This window comes from Elephas maximus, chromosome 11 (assembly GCF_024166365.1).
Source record: "Elephas maximus indicus isolate mEleMax1 chromosome 11, mEleMax1 primary haplotype, whole genome shotgun sequence".
Lineage (NCBI taxonomy): Eukaryota > Metazoa > Chordata > Mammalia > Proboscidea > Elephantidae > Elephas > Elephas maximus.
Genome location: NC_064829.1, coordinates 38,422,862 through 38,446,055, shown reverse-complemented (window position 1 = coordinate 38,446,055; position 23,194 = coordinate 38,422,862). Strand labels below are relative to the sequence as shown.

Here is a 23,194-nt window from a genome sequence, read left to right as displayed (position 1 = left end):
CTTTTACTTGGCTTTGATTTCTAGAACACAAAATGCTGGTTTATTAATGCTACTTGGGATAATTTTTCTTGTTAAATTTGGAGAGAGTAAATACATCTTCTTTTAACCTGGAGACATTACCCAGAATTTGGTTAGGAGCTGAAGGGCGGATCCGCCGATCCAATCACAGTGTTTCTGGCACCCAGGAAGGCCCGTGTTGGGGCAGGGATCCCTGAAGGCGGGTTTGCCTTCTGCAGTGGGAACGCGCGGTGCACCGCCGGCAACGGCAACTCTCCGCCACGTTCTGGGCGGCTAATGCCTGAGGCAGACGAGGGGTGTGGGCGAGCCAACCGAGGCTGGGCCGGCACCGCTTTCCCGAGCGAGCCCAGCGCGGCAGCGGAGGAGCGGACGGGCAGGCTGGGGCAGCTCCCGGGCGGCTCGGGCGGTGTTAAAACTTGAGAAATAACAAGGAGGGGCCGCGCGGTGATTTCTAGGTCCAATCCCGTCGAGGGAGCAAACACGCTCCGGGCAGGCAAGACTGCAAGTGGCCAAGGCGACTCCAAGCCGAGCAGCGGAGAGTAAGGCACGTCCCTTACGGCTGCGACTCCGGGGGCTCGCGCGCTCCACATCCCCGCCCGGCGCCCGTGTTCTGCTTCCCCGTCCGCGCCCCGATGGCCGCCCTCGTGCCCCGGAGCTTCCTTCGCGGAGCTCTCTGCAGCCAGCTGCTGCTGACCCTCTTGGTGAGTGGGACCCTGGCATGGGGAAGGAGGGATGGATCCACCCTGGCCGCTGCGGGGGACCTGGAGAGTTGGGGAGACAAGGCAGACAGAAAGGACACATTCGCGGCGGCTCAGCTCAATCCTGAGATGCTGGTACCCCAAATTCGGGCCTGGAGGGGAGAGGACGGAAAACGAACATTTGAGGGACGACTGGGTTGAATTTCTTGTTTGGGACACCCTGTTCAGTTGTTTGAATTATTTGACTTACCCCTGTGTCGCTGCGCGCCCTCGGGCACTGCCGCAGGTGGACCCGGGGTTGGGATTCGCGCTCCTCTTGGGACTCCCCGGCTGGGCTGGGTTGGCGGCGTTGGGGTGGAAAGGGAGGAAGAGTATTTTGGTCAGTTATTTCAGGTCGCTATGAGTATGAGTCGGAATCGAGTCTACGGCACTGGGTTTTTTTTTTTTTTTTTTTTTTGGTTTATGAGTAGGAATGGAAAACCTGATGGCGTAGTGGTTAAGAGTTCGATTGCTAACCAAAAGGTCAGCAGTTCGAATCCACCAGGCGCTTCTTGGGAACCCTGTGGGGCAGTTCTACCCTGTCCTATAGGGTTGCTAAGAATGGAATGGACTGCACGGCAACGGGTTTTTTTTTTTTTTTTTTAAAGTGGAAAACAAAAATCAAACAGACAGGAAGATGGGGCTCAGGGGGTCCTGGCTGGCTTCGCAGGGGGCGTTAGTGACAGGCGAGATCAGAGCAGCGCCCCTGGGTGTTGGCGTGGGAAACAGGCTTCCTGGCTGTGCCCCCACTGAAAGTCATCCACCAGGTCGCCCAAACTGTCACTCCGCGAGCCACCTGGCTGGGGTCGGAGTGTGCCTGTGGCGTGAGGGGACTGGAGGGCCGGGATCAGGGTTGGAGTTCCGGGTGTGATGGGAAATGGGGTCGCGGTGTGGTATGGTGGTGGATGGGGTGGGGATTCAGGGCCAGATTATGCAATTAACAAGGTACACATGGGCCCAGTTGTGCCTTCCCCCAACCCTTAGTGCACAATTTCAGCTGTCCCCCAACACATCAAAGATGTGGTAAAACCCATGTGAAATTGCTCACCACAGCGGCACTATAAGAAGAATAGAACTGCCCCATGGGTTGCTAAGGAGCGGCCGATGGAATAGAACTGCCTGATTCGAACTGGCGACCCTTTGGTTAGCAACCAAGCTCTTAGCCACTAGGGCACTCAGACTCTCACCACACATTACCAGGTAAATACAACCAAGCCCTTGCATACGTTGCTCGGTACAAGCGGGTGCATACGGTGTTTACTGGTTAATGCTTCCCCGGGTGAGAACCCAGCCTGGGGCGGAGGACGAGATCGAAAGTAGAAGAGATTAGGGACAATTTGCCCACAACTCGGGAGACATGCAGCGGAAAATCGGAAACTCTGACGTTGCATTAGGCGTGGAGCTTCAGACGCGACTAGGGTTGCACTCTAGGCGTGCGGGAAGGAGCTGCGGACCCACGACCTCCCCGCACCCGGGATGGGCTTGAGGACAACCGTGGGCGAGAGGACGACGCCGGCCTCGGGTCGACTCCGACTACACGGGTTCTTGCTGCCGCCCCAGCAGGGCGAGTTGGGGCCACGCTTTGTGCTCGCTTTCAATTAGCTAGTTACGAATGCTCGATTTGCAGTTACGGTTCAAGACCCGTTGACTGACAAGGAATTGTACAAAAAAACACGTCGACCTGCCAGGGCACTGCCTCCACGAACTACCTGAGCTGATGAAATGACTCCACAAATGGGAACTACTCTTAAAATGTCATTTTTAAAAAATGATAACATACGAAAGTGCCTGCAGCTTTTCTGTTTGAAAGCGTGAGTTTAGTGTTTTGCGTTTACCCTGAGAAGTTGACTGGGGAATGGAGGGAAGAAACTGGAGGTGCTTTGTTCCCAAGATTTGCCGTATTCACTTGAGAGGAGGGCTTGGGAGACCAGGGCGCTGTCCTAGTTTAAAGGGGGGAGGGGGAGGGGAGAGGGGAAGAGTGAAGAGTGTCGAGGTGTGACCACGCAAGAAGGTTCCTGTAAATCTAGAGATAGGGTTAACTCCAGTTTATGAACTACGCTTTTAAGGTTATCTTAAAAAAGAATTTTGTACCATTTAAATTAAATGGTGTATCTGGGGAGACTTGAATACTCGAGACCCCCCCCCAAAAAAAAACCCACTGCTGTGGAGTCAATTCCAACTCATAGGGACCCTATAGGCCAGAGTAGAACTGCTCCATAGGGTTTCCAAGGAGCACCTGGTGGATTCCAACTGCGGACCTTTTGGTTAGCAGCCGAACTCTTAACTACTACACCACCAGGGTTTCCATACTCGAATACTTGAGAGCATATATAAAATAATAAGTTATTTCACCCCCAACCCCCAGCTTACAAGTATTTCTACTTTCTGTCCAACTGGCTTAATTAATAGCTCTATTGACTCATATGGGTGTCGACTTTTCAGTATATTAATGACATAGCCTTTTAGAGACACACCTTCATTTTACAGAGAGTTTACTGAATCTCTCTAAAACAATAGCTTGTTCTAAGAGGAGAGCTCTCCAAAGCAAGGCTTTAACACAGATTGAAGACTTGCAACATCTTGGAAACCCTGATGGTGTACTGGTTAAGAGCTAGGGCTGCTAACTGAAAGGTGGGCAGTTTGAGTCCACCAGATGCTCCTTGGAAACCCTATGGGGCGGTTTTACTCTGCCCTTTAGGGTCGCTATGAGTCAGAATCTACGCCACGGATTTGGTTTTTCTTTTTTTGGTAATATCTTGGCCTTCTGACTGAGCTGTACTGTAGGTTGAGAAATCTTGCCAATTTACACTTTTCGTTTCCTGCATTTCTTTCCTACCCTTTTCCCTACACAGTTGTCATGAGTCCATTCAAGGTGGCCACATGCATGTCAGAGTACAACTGTGCTTCGTAGAGTTTTCAATGGCTGATTTTTTGGAAGTAGATCACCAAGCCTTTCTTCAGCGGTGCCTCTGGGTGGACTAGCTAGCCATGCATTAACAATTTGCACCTCCCAGAGCCCAGAGACTACACCCTTTTCGCTAGCCACATTCATGCAGTTCTGAGCCTATTCCCGGAGCACTGGTGGTGCAGTGGTTGATAGCTCTGCTGCTAACCAAAAGGTCAGCAGTTCCAGCCTAGCAGCTGCTCCTTAGAAACTCTCTGGGGCAGTTCTACTCTGTCCTATAGGGTGGCTATAGGGAATCAACTAGACAGTAAAGGGTTGATTAACTTACCCCCAGGGGTCCCTGGGTGGCACAAATGATTAGGCTCTCTGACTACTAGTCTAAAGATTGGCAGTTTGAGCCCACCCAGAGGCGCCTTGGAAGACATTCCTGGCAATCTGCTTCTGAAAGGTCCCGGCCTTGGAAACCTTAGGGAGCAGTTCTACTCTGCACACACTGGGTTACCCTAGAGTCGAAATTGACTGGATGGCACCTCCCTCTAACCCCTTCCTCCCCCCTGGGGAAAGAAGAAAGAGAAATGGGAGAAGCTAGAAAAGAAACATCAAGCTATGCCACTGTCCTTGACAGGGTTTGAGTGGGGTCAAGGTATGTTTTCCTGGTGGTGTATCAGAAGTTGTTGGGGATGGTGCAAACTAATTTGCCCTAATTCAGTTGTCTTCCGCCCTATCACACATAATAAGATTCTTTTTAATATGTGCTTTAATACTGTTCAACATGTCAAATCTGCCGTAGGAATTGCATTATATTACCTATTATATATTATAAATGATATATAGTTGAAGTCTGCCATTTCTCTAAAGGGCTCTTCTTCAAAAGGAGCTAAAATAGTGTTTTCCTTTTTGTCTTAACATTTAGAAAAACTCCCCCAAATCTGTACTTTTAATCCATTGAAGTGGGTTAAAAGTATGAACTGTACCTGGAACCTATGATGACATATATGCATTCCATCATTTCAGATTTTATAGGGTTAATTAATATGACTAATGTGACTTATTTACCCCCAAATTTTTTTGTTCTTAATAATATTTGTCATATTCATCTTTTTAAAATAAAAAAAGAATAAAATAATTTCTATTATCTTTTAAATTAGTAAAAAAAAGGTAAGGCAAATAAAGGAAGTAAGTGAGAACTAGTTTATTTTAAAACGATTTTCTTAAGGAAGTCACAGTTTTAGTATATATTTAGATCTATTTTTTTTTAAGCTATGTTAACTACCTTTTTAAAAGGAGGTTGTTGTTGATGTTCATGTTGAGATAGAGCTAGACCCTGCAGTGCCATTTGAATCCCTACATAAATGTAAGCCTGTGCACATTGTTTGATCCTGTTTTTTGTGGGTTTTAATCCATCGGCAGTTGGCATTCCATATATGGCATCTGTAGAGGCCTGTGGTTAAGCATACTTTTCATCTAATGAGAATGTCTCATAGCAATTTTGGTTAGAAGGAAATTTATTAGAATTATCTATGTACAGAGAGTACAGAGAAGTAATTCTTAAAATTTACCTTTGAGGTTGTAAGAATTTGAAAGATTATATTTCCATTTAGCAGAAGGCAAGTGTCCGCGGGAGAAATGTTTAAAATTCTGTAACTATTGTGCTCAGTCAGGAAGGTCCCTTTGGTTATCAGACACTCTGTGGTTTCCCTTCTGTAGCCTGTTTTTCCTCTGTTGAAAAAGACTGTCATTTTAGAAAGCTTACCTTGTGTATTTGGTGCAAATGGTTCATGTTCTTAGCTGCTAAGCAAAAGGTTGGCAGTTTGAGTCTACCCAAAGGCTGTTTGGAGGCAAGGCCTGGTGATCTAATTACCAAAAATTAGCATCGAAAACCCTATAGAGCGCAGTTCTGCTCTGACACACATGCAGTGCAATAGGTCTCTTTTGTGTGGCCTTTCTAGCTATGGGCTTGTAACTCCCACCAAATGATTGGGTGGAGCTATGCAAATAAGGTGCTTGTGGCCTACCAAGGGGATCAGATAGCTTGCTAATAATACAAATAAGGTGCATGGCACTTGTCTTAGTTATCTAGTACTGTTATAACAGAAATACCACAAGTGGATAGCTTTAACAAAGAGAAATTTATTCTCTCACTGTCTAAGAGGTTAGAATCGCAAATTCAGGGTGCCAGCTTTTGGGGAAGGCTTTCTCTCTCTGTCGTTCTGGGGAAAGGCCCTTGTCATGAATCTTTCCCTGGTCTAGGAGCTTCTTAGCACTGGGACCCCAGGTCCAAAGGATGTGCTCTGCTCCCAGTGCTTCTTTCTTGACAGCACGAGGTTCCTCTCCTCCGTGCTCGATTCTCTGTTTTATGTCTCAAAAGAGACTGACTCAAGTTGCAACCTAATCCTGTAGATTGAGTTCTGCGTCATTAACATAACTGCTTCTAATCTTGCCTCGTTAACATTGTCGAGGTAGGATTTACAACACATAGGATAATCATGGAAACCCTGGTGGCATAGTGGTTAAGTGCTATGGCTGCTAACCCAAGGGTCGGCAGTTTGAATCCTCCAGGCGCTCCACAGTAGAACCCTATGTGGCAGTCTTACTCTGTCCTATAGGGTTGCTATGAGTTGGAATCGACTTGACGGCCTTGGGTTTTTTTGGGTTTGGGATAATCATATCAGATCACAAAATGATGGACAACCACACGATACTGGAAATCATGACATAGCCAAGTTGATACATATTTTTTGGGATACAATTCAATCCATGATAGCACCCTTGTGGAGGTGGGACCATGCAAATACAGTGTATAGAACCCTAATTAGGGAATCGATCAGTTTTGCCATCCCATTAAGCTTAAAATGAGCCATCCCAGAGGCAGAAAGTGGGACCTCATTATCACCAAGAAAGAAGAGCTAGAAGTGGAGTCTGACCTTTGGACCAGGAATCCATGTGCTGAGAACCTCCTAGACCCAGGAGACAAAAAAAGACAGCTGTAACACTGGAGACGGTATGGGATGGTGAGAAGTGACAGCAGCAGAGCCAGGAGATTGGCACAAGATGGTGCAGTGAGCTTCCCAGCCCACAGAGCAAGGTGGTAACAGTGGTTGTGCTGACCCACAGAGCAGGAGAGGTGAGTGCATCCCGACAAGAAGCTTACTGGCAGAGTGGGGTGCCCCATGGCACTTACTGGCGGAGCTGAAGAGCTTTGTAGCACTTGCCCAAGCAAGGCAGAGGTTGGACCAAGATGCCTGCCTATAGGCACGGCCAAGGAGCTGTCCTGACCAAAGAACTATATCCTGAGTCCTGAGTAATTCCTTATCCTGAATTGTAACCTGTTACTTCCCTAATAAACCTCGTAATTGTGAATACTGTCTATGAGTTCTGTGTGGCCACTGCAATGAATTATTGAATCCAGCAAAAAAGTAGAGTGCCATGGGTGGGATGGCTGGTGTCAGAATTTGTAAAAGGGTTGGAGAGAGGAGGTATGTCTGACCTCCACCTCATAGCAATCAGCCTTGAACTGATGCTGATTCTCATGAAGTTAGATGAGGTGGTCTGATGCCTTCATCATGCCATTTTTACAGTCACTGTAAGCCGGAATCGACTCAATGGCAACTGGTGGTGGGAGAATGAAAGTGAAGGTGCTCATATCATACGTTGCAGAAATTTCTCTTGCAGGTGTAATCTTAGTACCTTGTAGATACAAGGCTGTTTGCTGTGACACTGTACAGAAAAAAATGGAAAATGATTTAAATGCCCATTGATAAGAGAAAGATTAAAATAAACTGATATTTATGGATAAATCTCAAACATTGTTGAATAAAAAAAGCAAGTTGCAAAAGGATACATATAAACAATTACTACACACAATACCAGATTATGTATTTTTATGGGCACATGTACATATAATAAAACTGGAAAAACCTACACAGGAAGTATAAACAACAACTTTGGCAGAAAGTATTCCCTGGAGAAGAGAAATGGAAATGGCATAGAGGATAGGACTCTAGCCACATATATAACATGTATAGCCACATATTAAAAAGTGAAGTAAAAAATCACGAAATATTAATATACGAGTCTGGATGGGTACATGAGCATTTATTATATTTATTTGATTGGAATATTTCATAGTCAATTTACTCTTTTTTTAAAGACGTGATTAACAAGTATTGAATATGGCTTTCTTTTGAGATTCAAAACTACCAACTATAGAGTTCAAATATATTTGGAACAATGGATTCATTGTTGAAAAAGCCTGTTTTTCACAGCAAGGAGGTAACTATATATATGAGGACAATATTCAATTAAACATATATAATATGGCTGAATTTTTTAAAAGGGCAATATCCTTATTATGTCACTGTCACAGTTAGCAATCCAGTTAGGAACTTCTGAAAATAACTTTCCCAATGAATAAGTATGGTAAAAGGATACAACCCTGATACACACCTTTCCTGGTGTTAAACCACACAGCATCCCCTCGTTCTGTTTGAATGACTGCATCTTGGTCTATGTACAAGTTCCTCCTGGGCATAATTAGGTGTTCTGGAATTCCCATTCTTTGCAATGTTATCCATAATTTGTTATGATCCACACAGTCAAACGCCTTTGCATGGTCAATAAAACACAAGCAGAAGACACAACCTTGCTTGCTGAAAGTCAAGAGGACTTGAAGCCCTTACCAATGAAGATCAAAGACTATAGCATGATTTACACCTCAACATAAAGAAAACAGAAATCCTCACAACTGGCCCAATAAACAACATCATAATAAACAGTGAAAAGGTTGAAATTGTCATGGATTTCCTTTTACTTGGATCCACAATCAACACTCATGGAAGCAGTAGTAGAGATATCAAAAGATGCATTTCACTGGGAAAATCTGCTGCAAAAGACCTTTTTAAAGTATTAAAAAAGCAAGGATGTCACTTTGAGGACTAAGATGCACCGGACTCAAGCCATGGTTGTTTTTGGTCACCTCATATGCGTGCAAAAGCTGGACGATGAATAAAGAGGACCAAAGAAGAATTGATGCCTTTGAATTATGGCATTGGCGAAGAATATTGAATATACCACGGACTGCCAAAAGAACGAACAAATCTGTCTTGGAGGAAGCACAACCAGAATGCTCTTTAGAAGCGAGAATGGTAAGAGTTTGTCTGACATACTTTGGACATGTTACCAGTAGCTACCAGTCCATGGAAAAGGGCATCATTCTTTGTAAAGTAGAGGGTCATAGAAAAAGAGGAAAACTCTCAACGAGATAGATTGACACAGAGGCAGCAACAACAGGCTCAAGCGTAACAACAACCATGAGGATGGTGCCGGACTGGGCAGTGTTTCATTCTGTTTTACATGGGGTTGCTATGAGTCAGAACTAACTTCACGGCTCCTAACAGCAACAATACCTAATGATGTTGGGTATTTTAAAATCTTCTTGGTCGTTTATATATCTTCTTTGGAGAATGTCTATTCAAATTTTTTATCTGTCATTTTGTGTTATTTGTCTTTTATTATTAAAATGTAAGACTTCTTTGTATATTTTGGATAAAAAAATATTTTGGATACAAGTCCTTTATTGTTATATGATTTGCAAATATTTTCTCCCATTCTGCGGGTTGTATTTTCACTTTCTTTATGATGCCTTTTAGAGAGTAAGAGCTTTTAATTTTTATCGAGTCTTTTCTTTTATTGCTTGTGGTTTGGTGTAATATCTAAGAATTCATTGCCTAACCCAAGATCACAAAGACTCTTAAATTTTCTTCGGACTAGTTTTAATTCTTACATTTAGGTCTGTGATCCATTTGAGTTAATTTTCTTAAATGGTGTGAGATGAGGGTCCAAATTCATCTTTTGCATGAGGATATCCATTTGTTATAGCGCCATTTGTTGAGAAGACTATATCTTTCCCATGAGTTTTCTGGCACCTTTATTAAAAATCCATTAACCATAAATGTAAGAGTTTATTTCAGGGCTTTTTGTTTTGTTCCATTTATCTATGTGTTTATCCTTATGCCAGCACCACCCTATCTTGGTTAACTGTAGCTTTGTATTACTTTGTATGTGTTTTGAAATCAGAAACTTTGTTCTTTTTTAGGATTATATGGGTCCCTTGCATTTGCATGAGAATCAGCTTGTCAATTTCTGCAAAAAAGCTAGCTGGAATTTTGATAGGGATTTATTGAATTGTGTATCAATTTAGAGAACACTACCATCTTAAAAATATTATACCTTTTGATCCATGAACATGGGATGCCTCTCAATTTCTTTGGGCCATTTTAAATTTCATTCAGAATGTTGCATGGTTTTCAGTATAACAAGTTTTGTACTTCTTCCATTAAATTTATTCCCAAATATTTTGTTCTTGTTGATGCTATTGTGAATGGAATTGTTTTCTGAATTTTATTTTGGATTGTTCATTGCTAGTGTATATACATTGAAATAATTTATATATATTGATATTGTGTCTTGCAGTCTTGCTGAAATCATTTATGTGTTGTTACAGTTTTTTTAGTTGATTCCTTAGGGTTTTCTATATGCAAGATCATGTCATCTGTAAATAGTAGTGGTTTTACTTCTTCCTCCCCAATCTGGATGCCTTTTATCTTATTCTCTTGTTTAATTCACCTTGCTAGAAGCTTTAGTACAATGTTGAATAAAAGTAGTGAAAGCAGATATCGTTATCTTGTCCCTCTTCTTTGGGGAGAGCATTTAGTCTTTCTCCATTAAGTATGATGCTGTAGGTTTTTCATAAATGCCCTTTATCGTGTTGTTCAAGTTCTCTTCTTATTCCTAGTTTTTTGAGGTTTTTTAAATCATAAATGAGTTTTGGATTTTGTCAATCTATTCTGCATTTATTGAGGTGGTTATATGTTTTTAACTCTATACTCAATACATTCTTTCTTATTTTAGGTCTTCAGTTGTCCTTGTGAAGCCTGCAAAAAGGTTATATTTAATATACCTTCTAAACTAGAGGCAGATAAAATGATCGGCAGAGGTGAGAAATTTCAAAATAATGTTTTATAAACATATTTAATTCATCTAGGCTGGAAAGAGGACATGGCATCCAATCTTTGCTTTTTGGAGTTAGCTTGAATCTACGTATATCCAAATGCAAGTCAAGATATTTTTAAAAATTTGCATCTGTTCTTTATAACAGCATTGAATTCTGTAGTTGATACTAGTGCAAATGTTCTAATCTGGGTTTTTGTAGTGATTTGTTTACGTTTTAATAGTTTAAAAATTATATGAAGTATCTCATATAAGACATACCACTTTCATTACTCTAGGATTCTAAGTATTAGAGAAATACAGCTAAGGAACTGAAAGGATCACAGTGGTTAAGAGCTGGGCTGCGTCAGCTGCTGTGGGTCCTATAGGACCACTGTGAGTCAGAAATGACGGCAACAGGTTTGTGTGGTTTTTGGTTTATAGTTGCATTTCAGAACAGAAGTTGAGCCATCTTATCAAACGGAACTTAATCACCCTGTTGCACAGTGGGAAGCTAGGGAACCTCAAAATTTCCAACAGCTGGAAAGCCTGGCCCAGGGGGCTTTCCACGTGAATACAGTGAATACTGGAGAAAAGCATGATTGTTGTTGTTGTTGCTTTTAAGAGATAATTTGTTCCAAAGATTCCAAATTTACTTTTTCAACCAAGTGTTCCATTTCCGGTTAAAATGACTCACTTAATTTTATTACAGAAATGCTACTCTTTTTCCTGTGGGGTGGAAGCTGAGAGGATTTAGAGATGGGCCAACAGTGTTTATATACAGGAATAGATCATAAGTTAACATCCCCCCAAAAATGTGAAAATGAAAAAAATCTATCATCCCTAAAGATGTTCATGTCTTTTTGACTAAATATTTCTACCTGAAAATCTGGGACCCCAGAGAGAAACGTGGACCTATGGGGGAAAAGTGTCCAGCAAAATGCCAGCTGATCTTCAGAGACAGACTTTCCTTATTTGACTGTTTTTCATAACTTACACATTCCATTCCTTTTATGAGTTCATGTGTATAACTTAAAAGATTCTGGCTAAATGATAGATGTATCTTAAAAGACCCAGGTTGTATTGTTAATGAAAACTTTTCTGTTGGTTTATTGAGAATGGACGGGGAGGATGTAGTAAGCTTTGCTTTGTCATGATAGCGACATACACATCTCTTTAATAGGGAAATCATTTTCATAAACCTATTGGAAGCTTATAAAGGTTTAAAACACCTTTTTTAATAGAAGTATACAACCAAGAATTATTATTTTTTAACTGGAGGACTTATTTTTTTTTAACAAACGTAAAATGATTGGTTAGATATCTGGCCAATGCAAAGTGTTAGCTTATGTCATTGCACTTCATGGTTTTGAAGAAAATTGTGTGGCTTATTGTGTGTTTCTGCCTTACAACCTTGAGATTTTTACTTGCAGTTAATTTGAAAGAGTGCCTCAAGTCTGCAGACATCATCCAGTCGAGTGACCCTGATTTCAGAGTTCTGGGTGATGGGTCAGTTTTCACAGCCCGAGCCGTCATGTTCTCTGCTGAGGAAAGACCATTCACCGTATTGCTTTCTGACACAAAGACACAGGCCCAGAAGGACATTACTGTGCTCCTGAAACATCAGAGGAAGGTATTCAAACTACATTGATATTTTGATATTTTCAGGCGTGGTTTCTTTTTATTTAAATACTCTTTTATTAAAAATTGCAAAGATGACCAAAGAATTAACAGGATCTTTTTTTTCTTCTTTTTCCCTCCCTTCTTCTCTTCCTGCCTGTCTGCTTTCCTTTAAAAACAAAACAAAACAAAACAAAAAACATGGGTTAGACACCAGCTTTGGACTTGGCTTTGTTAAATCTAAGTGATCCCTCCTCTGTGAGGGCTTCTTCCACCTCTCCTGCCTAACTAATGACTTCGTGTACCAGTGGCAGTTTGGTTGCCCCTATATTATGGCATTTAGAATATTTTGTTAGTGTGAACAATTCAACTGTAGTTGCCTGAAGACATGGATTGATCTCATTTGTATTTATAGCCTCAGGAGTGTGGCCCAATACCTGACACAGAGTTGGTAGCTGTGTATTGAATTAATGATCAGAACAGGAGTCCCCAGTGAATAAGAAGTTGATTTCAAGAGCTCCAATGGTTCTGATGTTAAAATATATGCAAATAGTGGGAGATACAGCAATAAGAGTGTATATGGCATTGACTCACTGTCAATCAGAGGATTATTGACTGCAGCTCTAGATTCCACATCATGGGGAATGCCAACTTGAAAGTAGTCACAAAAGTGATAAAAGATTTAGACTCAGCAGAAAGTCCAGTATAACTTTCTGCAATGATGAAATGTTCTGTGATCTACATGGCATGTGGCTAGTGCAACCGAAGAACTTAATTTTTAAAAATATTTTATTTGACTATAAGTAATTAAAATTTAAATAGTCACATCCAGCTAGTGGCTACCATATTGGATAGTGCAGACAGAGTGTTTAGACAGTGAAGAACATGTATTTGTTTCCTCTGGTTTGCCTGAGATTATGAGGCTTTAGCAGAAAGACTGATAAGTGGTGTCTATAGATCGTTACAGAGTAAGTGTGTTTTCTTTCTGTATTTGGGACAGAGCAAGAAAAACTAAGAGTGATTTTCCTAACCTGAAAATGTGGCCAGTGTTAGGAAGGCATAAAAAGGGAAACTCTCTAATTTCTGAAACCTTTAAAATCCCAGTACATTCTTTCTTGCCCTTCTAATGCAAAATGACCTTCTCATCGGAACTTGAGCTTCAGTAAGGGGATTCCTGAGACTGGGCCTCCTTAGAGATGTTAGGTTTATGGGCTGCTCACTGTTATACAACAGAGTAGACTGTGTCACTTTTATTTTTATATTTATGTTTTAATTTCTCCCAATTCAGGTACTGCGGAAAAGGCAAACTAAAGAGACTGTCCTCAGGCGTGCCAAAAGGAGATGGGCGCCGATTCCTTGCTCAATGCAGGAGAATTCCTTGGGCCCGTTCCCGTTGTTTCTTCAGCAAGTAGGTTTTATATTTCTTCTGATTGGAAGTGCTTTAATTTCAAGAGCTGTTTTGTTCAGGCTTTGAACATTTAAAAGTAAATGGTTCAGATTAAAGATGATCATGAAATACTATAACAGTGGCTAAAAAGAAAATAAGCTTTAATGATATTAGAGTGGTTTTGCAGCCATTAAAAAAAAAAGAGTGGTTTTGCAGCCATTAGATGGTCTTTATTCATTCATTCTGGAGTCGTGGGTGGCAAAAATCGTTAATCGCTTAGCTACTAACAAAAAGGTTGGTGGTTCAAATCTATCCAGAGTTGCCTCCAAGAAAGGCCTGGTGATCTACTTCTGAAAACCCTATGGAGCACAGTTCTACTCTGAAACACATGGGTTTGCCATAAATCGGAAGCAACTCAATGGCAGCTGAATTGCTTCTGATTCATTCATTCATTTAGCAGACAGTTATTGAGCACCTACTATATCCTGTAGAAAGCACTGCTCTAGGCACTGCAGAGAGAAATAAATTTAATCATGATCCTTTGCTTTCATGTAGTTTATTAGCCTGGTGGTGGTGAGAGAAGTAGGCAAATAATTACAATGCCAAATGGTAAGTATTGTAATAGAGATGTGGTTGGGGTGATCCGGAAACACATCAGAGGAGCACAAAGCCCTGAAGTGAGATGGGGTAAACAACAAGATAGGACTTAGGGGAGGAAATACCTGATCTGAATTCTGAAGTATGGGAAAGTTTGCAGGTAAATAATTGTGAAAGGAGAGGAAAGTACAGAGGTGAGAGAGGGTATGTTAGTTACCTGATGCTGCTATAGAGGAAATACCAAAAGTGAATGGCTTTAATGAACAGAAATTTATTCTCTCACAGTCTAGGAGGCTAGAATTCTGAATTTAGGGTGCCAGTTCCAGGGGAAGGCTTTCTTTCTCTGTCAGCTCTGGGGGAAAGTCCTTGTCATTAATCTTTCCTTTGTCTAGGAGCTTCTCAGTACAGGGATCCTGGGTAAAAGGACTCAGGACTCGCTCCGTTCCCAGCGCTCCAGCGCTTCTTTCTTGGTGGTGTGAGGGCCCTATCTATCTGCTATCTTCTCTCTCTTTTTATCTCTTTTAAGATAAAAGGTGATGCAGGCCACACCCCAGGGAAACTCCACTTATGTGGGATCAGGACTGTGACCTGTGAAACGGTATTGCATCTTACCCTAATCCTCTTTGACATAACCTAAGCTTGCTTCATTAGCCACAGGCAGAGATTAGGATTTTCATGTAGGAAAATCACATCAGATCACAAAATGGTGGACAACCACACAATACTGGGGAATCGTGGCCTAGTCAAATTGACACACATTTTTGGGGGACACAATTCAACGCATAACACAGGGCAATGCCTCCTTAGTAGAGATCTGGGTAGCCTCTTATTCCTGGGTATGATGAGTACAAGGAGTCCCTGGGTGGTGCAAATGGTTAAACACTGGGCTACTAACTGAAAGGTTGTGGTTTGATGCCATCCAGAGGCATCCTGGAGGAAGGGCCTGGCAATCTGTTTCTGAAAGATCACAGCCATGAAAACCTTATGGAGCCTAGTTTTACTCTGATACACAAGCTGTGTTGAAACTGACTAGAAGGCAACTGTGGTTTTTTCTTTTTTTTTTTTTAATGGGGCCAGAGCAGAGAGATGAGGCAGAAGAGGCATGTAGGGGTGAAACCATAGTGGAGTATGCACGCTATTCTAGGAAGTTTAACTTTATCATAAAAACAAGGAGAAGTTTCTAAGCAGGGAATGCATGACACCTGATCAGGTTTACGTTTTATAAAAATCTAAATGAGTGCGTGGGGTCGCCAGGACCCAGGGGCCAAATCAAGGGCGGCTAACAGCGAACAATAACATTAACCGCATCCACCAAAAACAGTTACTGAGGCAGGTCTGTAACATTTTGCTTTCCTTTTCCCCTGAAATTTCTGTTACTGTGATTGGTGTTTAATACAAATGGTGTGACCTGTGTGGTACTTGTTTAAGCTTTTAACCATCTGTTTTGTGTCTTTCACACTTATTTTTTACTCCGTCCAATGCTATACCCTTTTTCTATCTTCTTCATGAATATTGCACTTTAAAACTGAGGAAACTGAGGAAAAATGATTTCTGATTATCAAAGTTATACTCATCATAGATGATCTTAACCTTTGCCTTGGTAAACCACTATCCATTGTTCATCTTCATTTCCTTGACATATGCACATTTAACGCAGCTGATCTCTCCGTCAGCCTGGAGTACTTTTTCACTTGACTTCTAGGACGCCACTCACCTAGTTTTCCATTTAACCCATGGGCTGCACTTTCTCTGAAGGAATTTTTGAGCTCTTAATTCTTTTTTCCCTAAAATTATCCTTCCCTTCCCAGTTAATGGCAGCTCCATCCTTCCAGTTGTTTGGGCCTTGGGGTCTGTTTGGTTAGGTTTTAGTTGTAAAGGGTATAATTATTCTAAGTACAATAAAACATGGAAAAGCCATAACCTGTATAAGGTGGACCCTGTCAGAGAAGGAAAACTCAAATATTTTCCACTAAAACGAGCAACAGAAAAGTGGTAAAACTGCACCCTCTCAAAGGCAGAAAACTCACGTGACTTGGAAAAACAAAGCAGCCTCATTCTGGCTCTCACAGGTTTCTCTGTAGTTTAAACAGGTAGGGACTTACTACAGTGTATTAAACAGTTTACAAAATTATTGAGAGGGCTGGAGAAATAAACCTTAGGTTGAATTTTCAGGAATGAATTACCAAGCTACACCGTAGAGCCAGCACCAAAAGCATGCTGCTTTTTTCATGGTGGCAAAGCCACTAGTTCTAGAGTCAAAGCGCCGCTGCTGTGGTCAGGAAACCACCACAGCCAGGAAGCTGCTCCTTCAGGCGCAGCTCCGAAACAAGCTCTTAACTGCTCCAGGCAGTGTCAGTGAAAGGACTGATCTACACCCTGTTTCTCAATGCACACTGAGTTAGTGACAACTACTGGAATCTTTGCAAATGCTGCTGCAGGAAAAAAAAAGAAAGAAAAGAAATATGTCTGTCTAAATGTGATGTCAGAAAACCAAGCAAAAACTGCAGAAGTGGCAGAAATGGGAAATCTACCTCATTTTTGCCTCCAAATCTCATGCAAGCAAGTGCATTTGATTGGCCAAGTTTAACCCCTGAACTCTAGCTTCGAGAGATTCTGGGAAATGAAAGGTTTCGTTTTTGTTTTGATCTTTCTCACATCCACACTATGAGAAGGCACAGTAGGAGGAAGATGAGATAGATGTTGAGCCCGAATCTACCATATCCATTCTTCTCACAGTTAAACTTTCAACTTCTGTATTAGTATAGGTGCATTTTACTGAGATCCCAAATAATAATGGCTTAAGCAAGACAGAGGCTTATTCCTGTCATGTTAAAGCCTGATCAGATAAAGAGAAATTTGAGAAAGAGAATTTAAGAAAACAGCAGGGGCCCAGACTTCTTGTATTTTTTTAGCTTAGCCATCCCTCAGGCTGGTTCAAGATAACTCATTTCTGTGTCCAAAAGAAAGAGCACACTCTTTCTCCTCTAGAGCACAGCCTGGATCTTGTACATAGCATTTTTTGTTCATATCCCATTGACCTAAACTTTTCATGTGGCCATACTTAATTATAAGGGAGGCTGAGAAATATCTTTCTTTGGGTAACCATGTTACTCTTGATTAAATTCTCCTGTTGCTCCCCGTCGGATTCCAAGGAAAAGCCAATATCCTTGCAATCCCATCCAGGATGTGGCCCCTATTACCTCAGTACTCTTCATCTGCTTCTTTCCCCCTTGCTCACTCTGCTCCGACCACCATGGCCTCCTTGCTGCCTCTTGAATACTCCGAGTACACCTTGAGCTTGATTCCTTTGTATTTTCCTGATTCTTCTGCCAGGAAGTTTTCCCTTGCTTGTTCTCATAGCTCATTCTTTTTATTTTCTGTTAGTTCCCCTCCGTAAGGTACATTCCAGTTGGCATTCCCTTCACTTGTATATGAGATTTCCCTTTTTGCTTTGCCCTTGCCAACAATGGGTATTATTCTTTTTCACCTTGGTCAAATCAATAAATGGGAAATTATGCATTATTGCTTTAAATTAGGTTTGCTTTTGATTACTATTTATGCTGAACATTTTCTTTACATTAGAGAAGTTTTTAAATATCTTTTGCCAAATACCTATTACTGCTCTTTTGTGTGTTGGTGAAGTGACAGTTTTGACAATTTATTGAATTTTGCCATTTGTGTGTTGGCGAAGTGACGAATGTGACAATTTACTGAAAATCATGTCTTTAAAATAAAAAATAAACACGTCACCTATATATTTTTTAAATAGCAAATTTTCATTGAATTTAGTTTTAATTTTATGGCTTATGTTTTTTTTCCTTTAGGTTCAGTCCGATGCAGCACAGAACTATACCATCTTCTACTCAATAAGTGGGCGTGGAGTTGACAAAGAACCTTTAAATTTGTTTTACATAGAAAAGGACACTGGAAATCTGTACTGTACTCGGCCTGTCGATCGTGAGGAATATGACATTTTTGATGTAGGAGTTTTATTGCTATAAATGACTATAAATGATTAATCTATGTTTCTTTTGATACTCTGCTACTCTTGTCTCCTTGGCAGTCTCTTCTTAGAGTGCAGTGCATCTTAACATCAAAGGAAGGAGAGATTCCATAGTTTGGAACTCTTGATCTGTTCCCCTCCCCCCACCCTCCCAAATTCCTCTAGATAAGCCTGAAATGAAGAAAAAGGATTTAATTATATTTTATTGTAAATTCCAGTAAATTTCCAGGAAGACGGTTTTGCTAATGAGCTGTTCTCTCTGGTAACTGGTATATTTTCCTCTCTCCAGACAATATCCACAGTTGATTCGAAGGACCCTCTTTCTTCTTCTACTCTAGTTGCTATTATTTCTTTTTCCCTCCATTTATGTTATTCACTGACAATGTCTGTCTGAGAACTAGATAAAACCAAACCAAACCGGTTGCCATTGAGTCGATTATGACTCATAGAGACTCTATAGGACAGAGTAGAACTGCCCCATAGGGTTTCCAAGGCTGTAATCTTTACAGAAGCAGAACTGCCACATCTTACTACCACAGAGAGAGCAGCCGGTGCGTTCATACTGCCTTCGGTTAGCAGCTCAGTACTTAACCACTGCTCAACCAGGGCTCCTAAGAACTAGATAGGGAAGCAAAATTGGAAGAACAGATCCAAATAAGGATCAATTCCTGATATGGATAAGCTTATAGTCAATGGGGAAAAACACAGATAATTTTCAATTTAATATGGGAAATGCTGTTGGGTCATGAGAGGTCCTGGTGACACAATAGTTAAGCTCTCGACTGCTAACTAAAAGGTTGGTGGTTGGAACCTACCCAGTGGCTCCATGAGATGGGGAACTGGTGATCTGCTCCTGGAAAAATTACAGCCTAGAAAACACTATGACGCAGTTCTACTCTGTTACTTGGGGTCACTTGGAGTCGAAATGTACTTGATGGTTGACTAGATGGCACTCATCCCTGTGCTAGAAGGTGGGTAACTCCCATAGGAAAAGGAAATTCTGTTCCTTGAAGAAGAGGGAAGAGAGGCTAGGTAAGCAAATATGACAGATGTTCCCCACATAACATTTCTTTGCTTTTAGGTAGAACATTTTCAACTCACTGTGGTAATCACACCCTGAATAGAATTACAGTCTATTTGACACTGCATTGCCTTTGTTAATGAACAATGGGGAAATTGTTTAGGGTATTTTGTAAGAAACACTCTTAAATAAATGTGGTCTGTGAGGTAAAACAATAAAAGGGCTTGATAGTAATGAGTTGGGAAAGCAGTACTTTATTTGTATGGTTTACTAGAGATTTTGCCCATGGCAATGAGTTTGTTTTCCCTAACTCTCTGATTATTGGTAGAGTAATGACTATAGTGCGCACCTCTATATTCACATTTAGTTCCTCAGTCTAGTGGACAGAGTCACACCTGACTTTGTTGTACTCTGACCAAGTTTTATTTGTAGTGTAGCCATCTCTGTGAAACACTGAATGCTCCCAGCATTTCTGCCTTTGATGCTATGATAATTAAAAACCCGTTGAATAAGGGTCTTTGAAATGGTGTATCATTGAAAAGATTTACAAATGAGGTAGTAGGTAAAGCATCCTATTCTCTCTTGCTAGAATCTGACATTAATGATCTATTTAACTCGTATTTTCCTCTTTTATAGTTGATTGCCTATGCATCAACCGCAGACGGGTATTCAGCAGATTTACCTCTACCATTGCCCATCCGAGTGGAGGACGAAAATGACAACTACCCAGTGTTCACAGAAAGCATTTATAATTTTGAAATTCCAGAAAGTAGTAAACTTGGTAAGACTCCGTTTTGAGAATAAAATGTATTATGTTAAATATTTCTGTATGGTTTTTGAGACATTGTTTTCTTTATTGTCATAGCCATATCAGATGAGTATTTATTTAACAGAATGCATTTAATCTCATCAAATTCAATCAATATGTAACTTACCAGATATTACAGGAGTCTTTGGTTTTGTCAGTATAATATCAATTATAATATCAAGGCAGCTAATAGTTATTCAAGCTTTGTACTAGATTTGGTTTATTTCATTTTCTCATTAGTGGGGTTTATTATTATTCTCACCTCTGAAAGAGGACATGCAGGGTAGAATAAATAATAAAACTAAAATCAGTATGGATATTTTTATTAGGTTTTATTTGGGAGAGATTCGAAGAACATTCACTGAGAATATGCACTTTTATTTTTTAGCTTTTATTTATACTGTCTCTTCTCTTAAAGCTATCATCTCACTCCAAACCAAAACCCACTGCCGTGGAGTTGATTCTGACTCATAGTGACCCTATAGGACAAAAATAGAGCTGCCCCATAGGGTTTCCGAGGCTGTAAATCTTCACGGAAGCAGACTACCACATCTTTCTCCCGAGGAGTGGCTGGAGGGTTCAAACCACTGACCATTTTTTTGAAGTTGAGCGCTTTAACCATTGCACCACCAGGGGTCTTACTTCATATAATTTAGAGTGAACACTAGTAATAACCTTAAAGACATTTAAATTTACACGTCCTCTATCCCAAACCCTTACTTTCATATGTGGAAAACCAAAAGTGCTTCGGTTTCCTTGGCCCCTAAATGTGGCATTCGTGATGTCCTCTGAGACTTGTAATAGGGAGAATTACCACTCCCAATAAAGTCGAAAGAACTCTGGACTCAATCATAAAGGCTGACTTTGCTTTACTTGCCTATTAAAGTTTCTACTAGTTACTTAGATCCTCACTACATTATATCTGCTATTTCCCTTTTATATTTTACTTTGAAAATTTGATTTCATAGGTGTTAACTTTTTATTATTCATAAGAAACAATTAAATAGATAAAAACTGTTTGGGTTTTGGAAAACCTAGTGTTTGATCCTGAGTCTGTTTTAATTCACCGTGGGAACTCATGTAAGTCTCTTTGAGTTCCCGTACCCATAAAATGAGTTAATTACATTCAATGACCTATATTATTTTCAGCCTCACGATTTTATAATTGTGTTATATTTTTCTCCTTTCAAAGAGGAATGGTTAGTTTCAGGTTCTTTGTTGAGGATTCTGTTCTCTTCAGCTGTAACAGAGAAGAATTACAGGCAAAATACTTTGATGTCTAGATTAACCCAAGGTATTTTAAACACATCATATTGGTGAGGTCAAGCCAGTAAGGCCATACTGCTCTGAACTAACACGTGTTCCCTGATTTTCCTTACCACATGTGCAGGGGGTTTGGGCAAAGAGTGTTCCGTTAATATAAGCATAGTATTCATGGAAAGGAATTTTCAAGCCAGTATTTTAGAAAGATTGTTTTCTGTGGTGCGTAAAGCAGCTCTAGATCCAGAGAAGTAGTGTTTATATCTTCTCGACTGTCAATAAAATTGCAGAAGGAAAACGTTATGCCTTACAATAAATACCATTTATTTTCTTATAGAGTTAGTATTATTACTTCACGTTGGTCTGCTGTAGATACTTTGTCTATGGTTATAAATATGCAATTGGACCTACTGTAGGGTGGAATTAACTTTTTAACTTTAAAACAAAGTTATTTAGAACTATTTCCTTACATTAAGAATTTTACTCTCCTATTTCCTTCAAATACGATATTTCAGTGAATGTGTGTGTGTGTGTGTGTGTGTATTGTCTCTTGGGCAGCCTCACATACAGTGGTGCAGGCAAAGTGGATATAGGTATGGAATTTTAACGGGCGTTGGGACACCATCCTTGTACTATAAGTATACCACCTGTATGTACTCTTTTTCCTTTTTAATATTTTATTGTGTTTTAGGTGAACGTATACACAGCTAATTAGGTTCCCATTTAACAATTTTTATACAGATTGTTCCATGACATTAGTTACCATTTTCACAATGTGTCAGCATTCTCATTATGTCCATTCGGTTCGATCTGTTTCCATTGATTTAGCTTCACTGCCCCTCCTTGCCTTCTCATCTTTGCTTTTGGGTAAACGTTGATCATTTGGGAGACATTGATTTTTTTAAGGGAGAACATGACTCATGGATATGGCTGCACCATTTTACGTTCTCACCAGGAATGCACGAGAGTTACAATTTCTCTACGTCGTTGCCAACGCTTGTTATTTTCCTTTTTTAAAATAGTCATCCTAGAAGATGTGAAGTAGTATCTCATTGTAGTTTTGATTTGCATTTGCTGTAATCTTTATGGGATGGTGGAAACCCTGGTGGCGTAGTGATTAAGTGCTATGGCTGCTAACCAAAAGATTGGCAGTTCAAATCCACTAGGATCTCCTCGGAAACTCTATGGGACAATTCTACTCTATCCTATAGGGTCGCTACTAGTTGGAATCGACTTGACAGCAACGGGTTTTTTTTGGTTTGGTAATCTTTATTGGGCCAGATCCCAGGTCTTTCTCCTGCAAACCACTGGGTAGGTTTGAACCTTCAACCTTTGATTAGCAGCCAAGCATCAACAGTTTGCACCTCCAGGGCTCCTTATAGTGTGTGGTAGAGAGCATATAATTTTAATTTGCATTAAACCTCTCAATAATCATGTGACCTTGGGTAAATTCTCTAATTTCTCTAAGTCTCATTTTCCTCATTTGCCAAGTGGAAATAATAAATAGTACCTACCTAAGTCATAAGGTTATAGTAAAGATAAAGAGAAAATGCACCATGGTAGCTATTATTGTTATAATAGGAACAACTGAATGAATGATTTCATAGTGGAGGTGCTAGAAAGGTGGAGAGCATTTCTGAGAGAGTAGTTTGGACGGGAGTGGGGAGGTTTGTTTCATCTACCTGGGTAGCAATCCCAGTTCACACTCCCACATGATCTCTGACCTCATGATCACCTCTCTTATTGTTGTTAGATGCTGAGGAGTTTATTCCAACTCATGGTGACCTCATGTGTTACACAGTAGAACTGCTCCATAGAGTTTTCTTGGCAGTAATGTTTCGGGTTTTTTTT

At 40.7% G+C, this 23,194-nt stretch overlaps 1 protein-coding gene across 2 annotated transcripts in view; it reads left to right on the top strand.

Moving 5' to 3' along the window:
- The first annotated feature begins 236 nt into the window (after positions 1-236).
- DSC3 (desmocollin 3) overlaps positions 237-23,194 on the top strand; it is a 49,545-nt gene continuing 26,587 nt past the window's right edge. For both annotated transcript variants that reach the window (XM_049901532.1, XM_049901533.1), the window contains exons 1-6: positions 237-719; positions 10,570-10,654; positions 12,081-12,280; positions 13,556-13,675; positions 18,076-18,231; positions 19,912-20,056. In XM_049901532.1, coding sequence (XP_049757489.1) covers positions 651-719; positions 10,570-10,654; positions 12,081-12,280; positions 13,556-13,675; positions 18,076-18,231; positions 19,912-20,056 — 775 coding nt within the window. In that variant the 5' untranslated portion in view covers positions 237-650. The remainder of the gene's footprint in view (positions 720-10,569; positions 10,655-12,080; positions 12,281-13,555; positions 13,676-18,075; positions 18,232-19,911; positions 20,057-23,194) is intronic.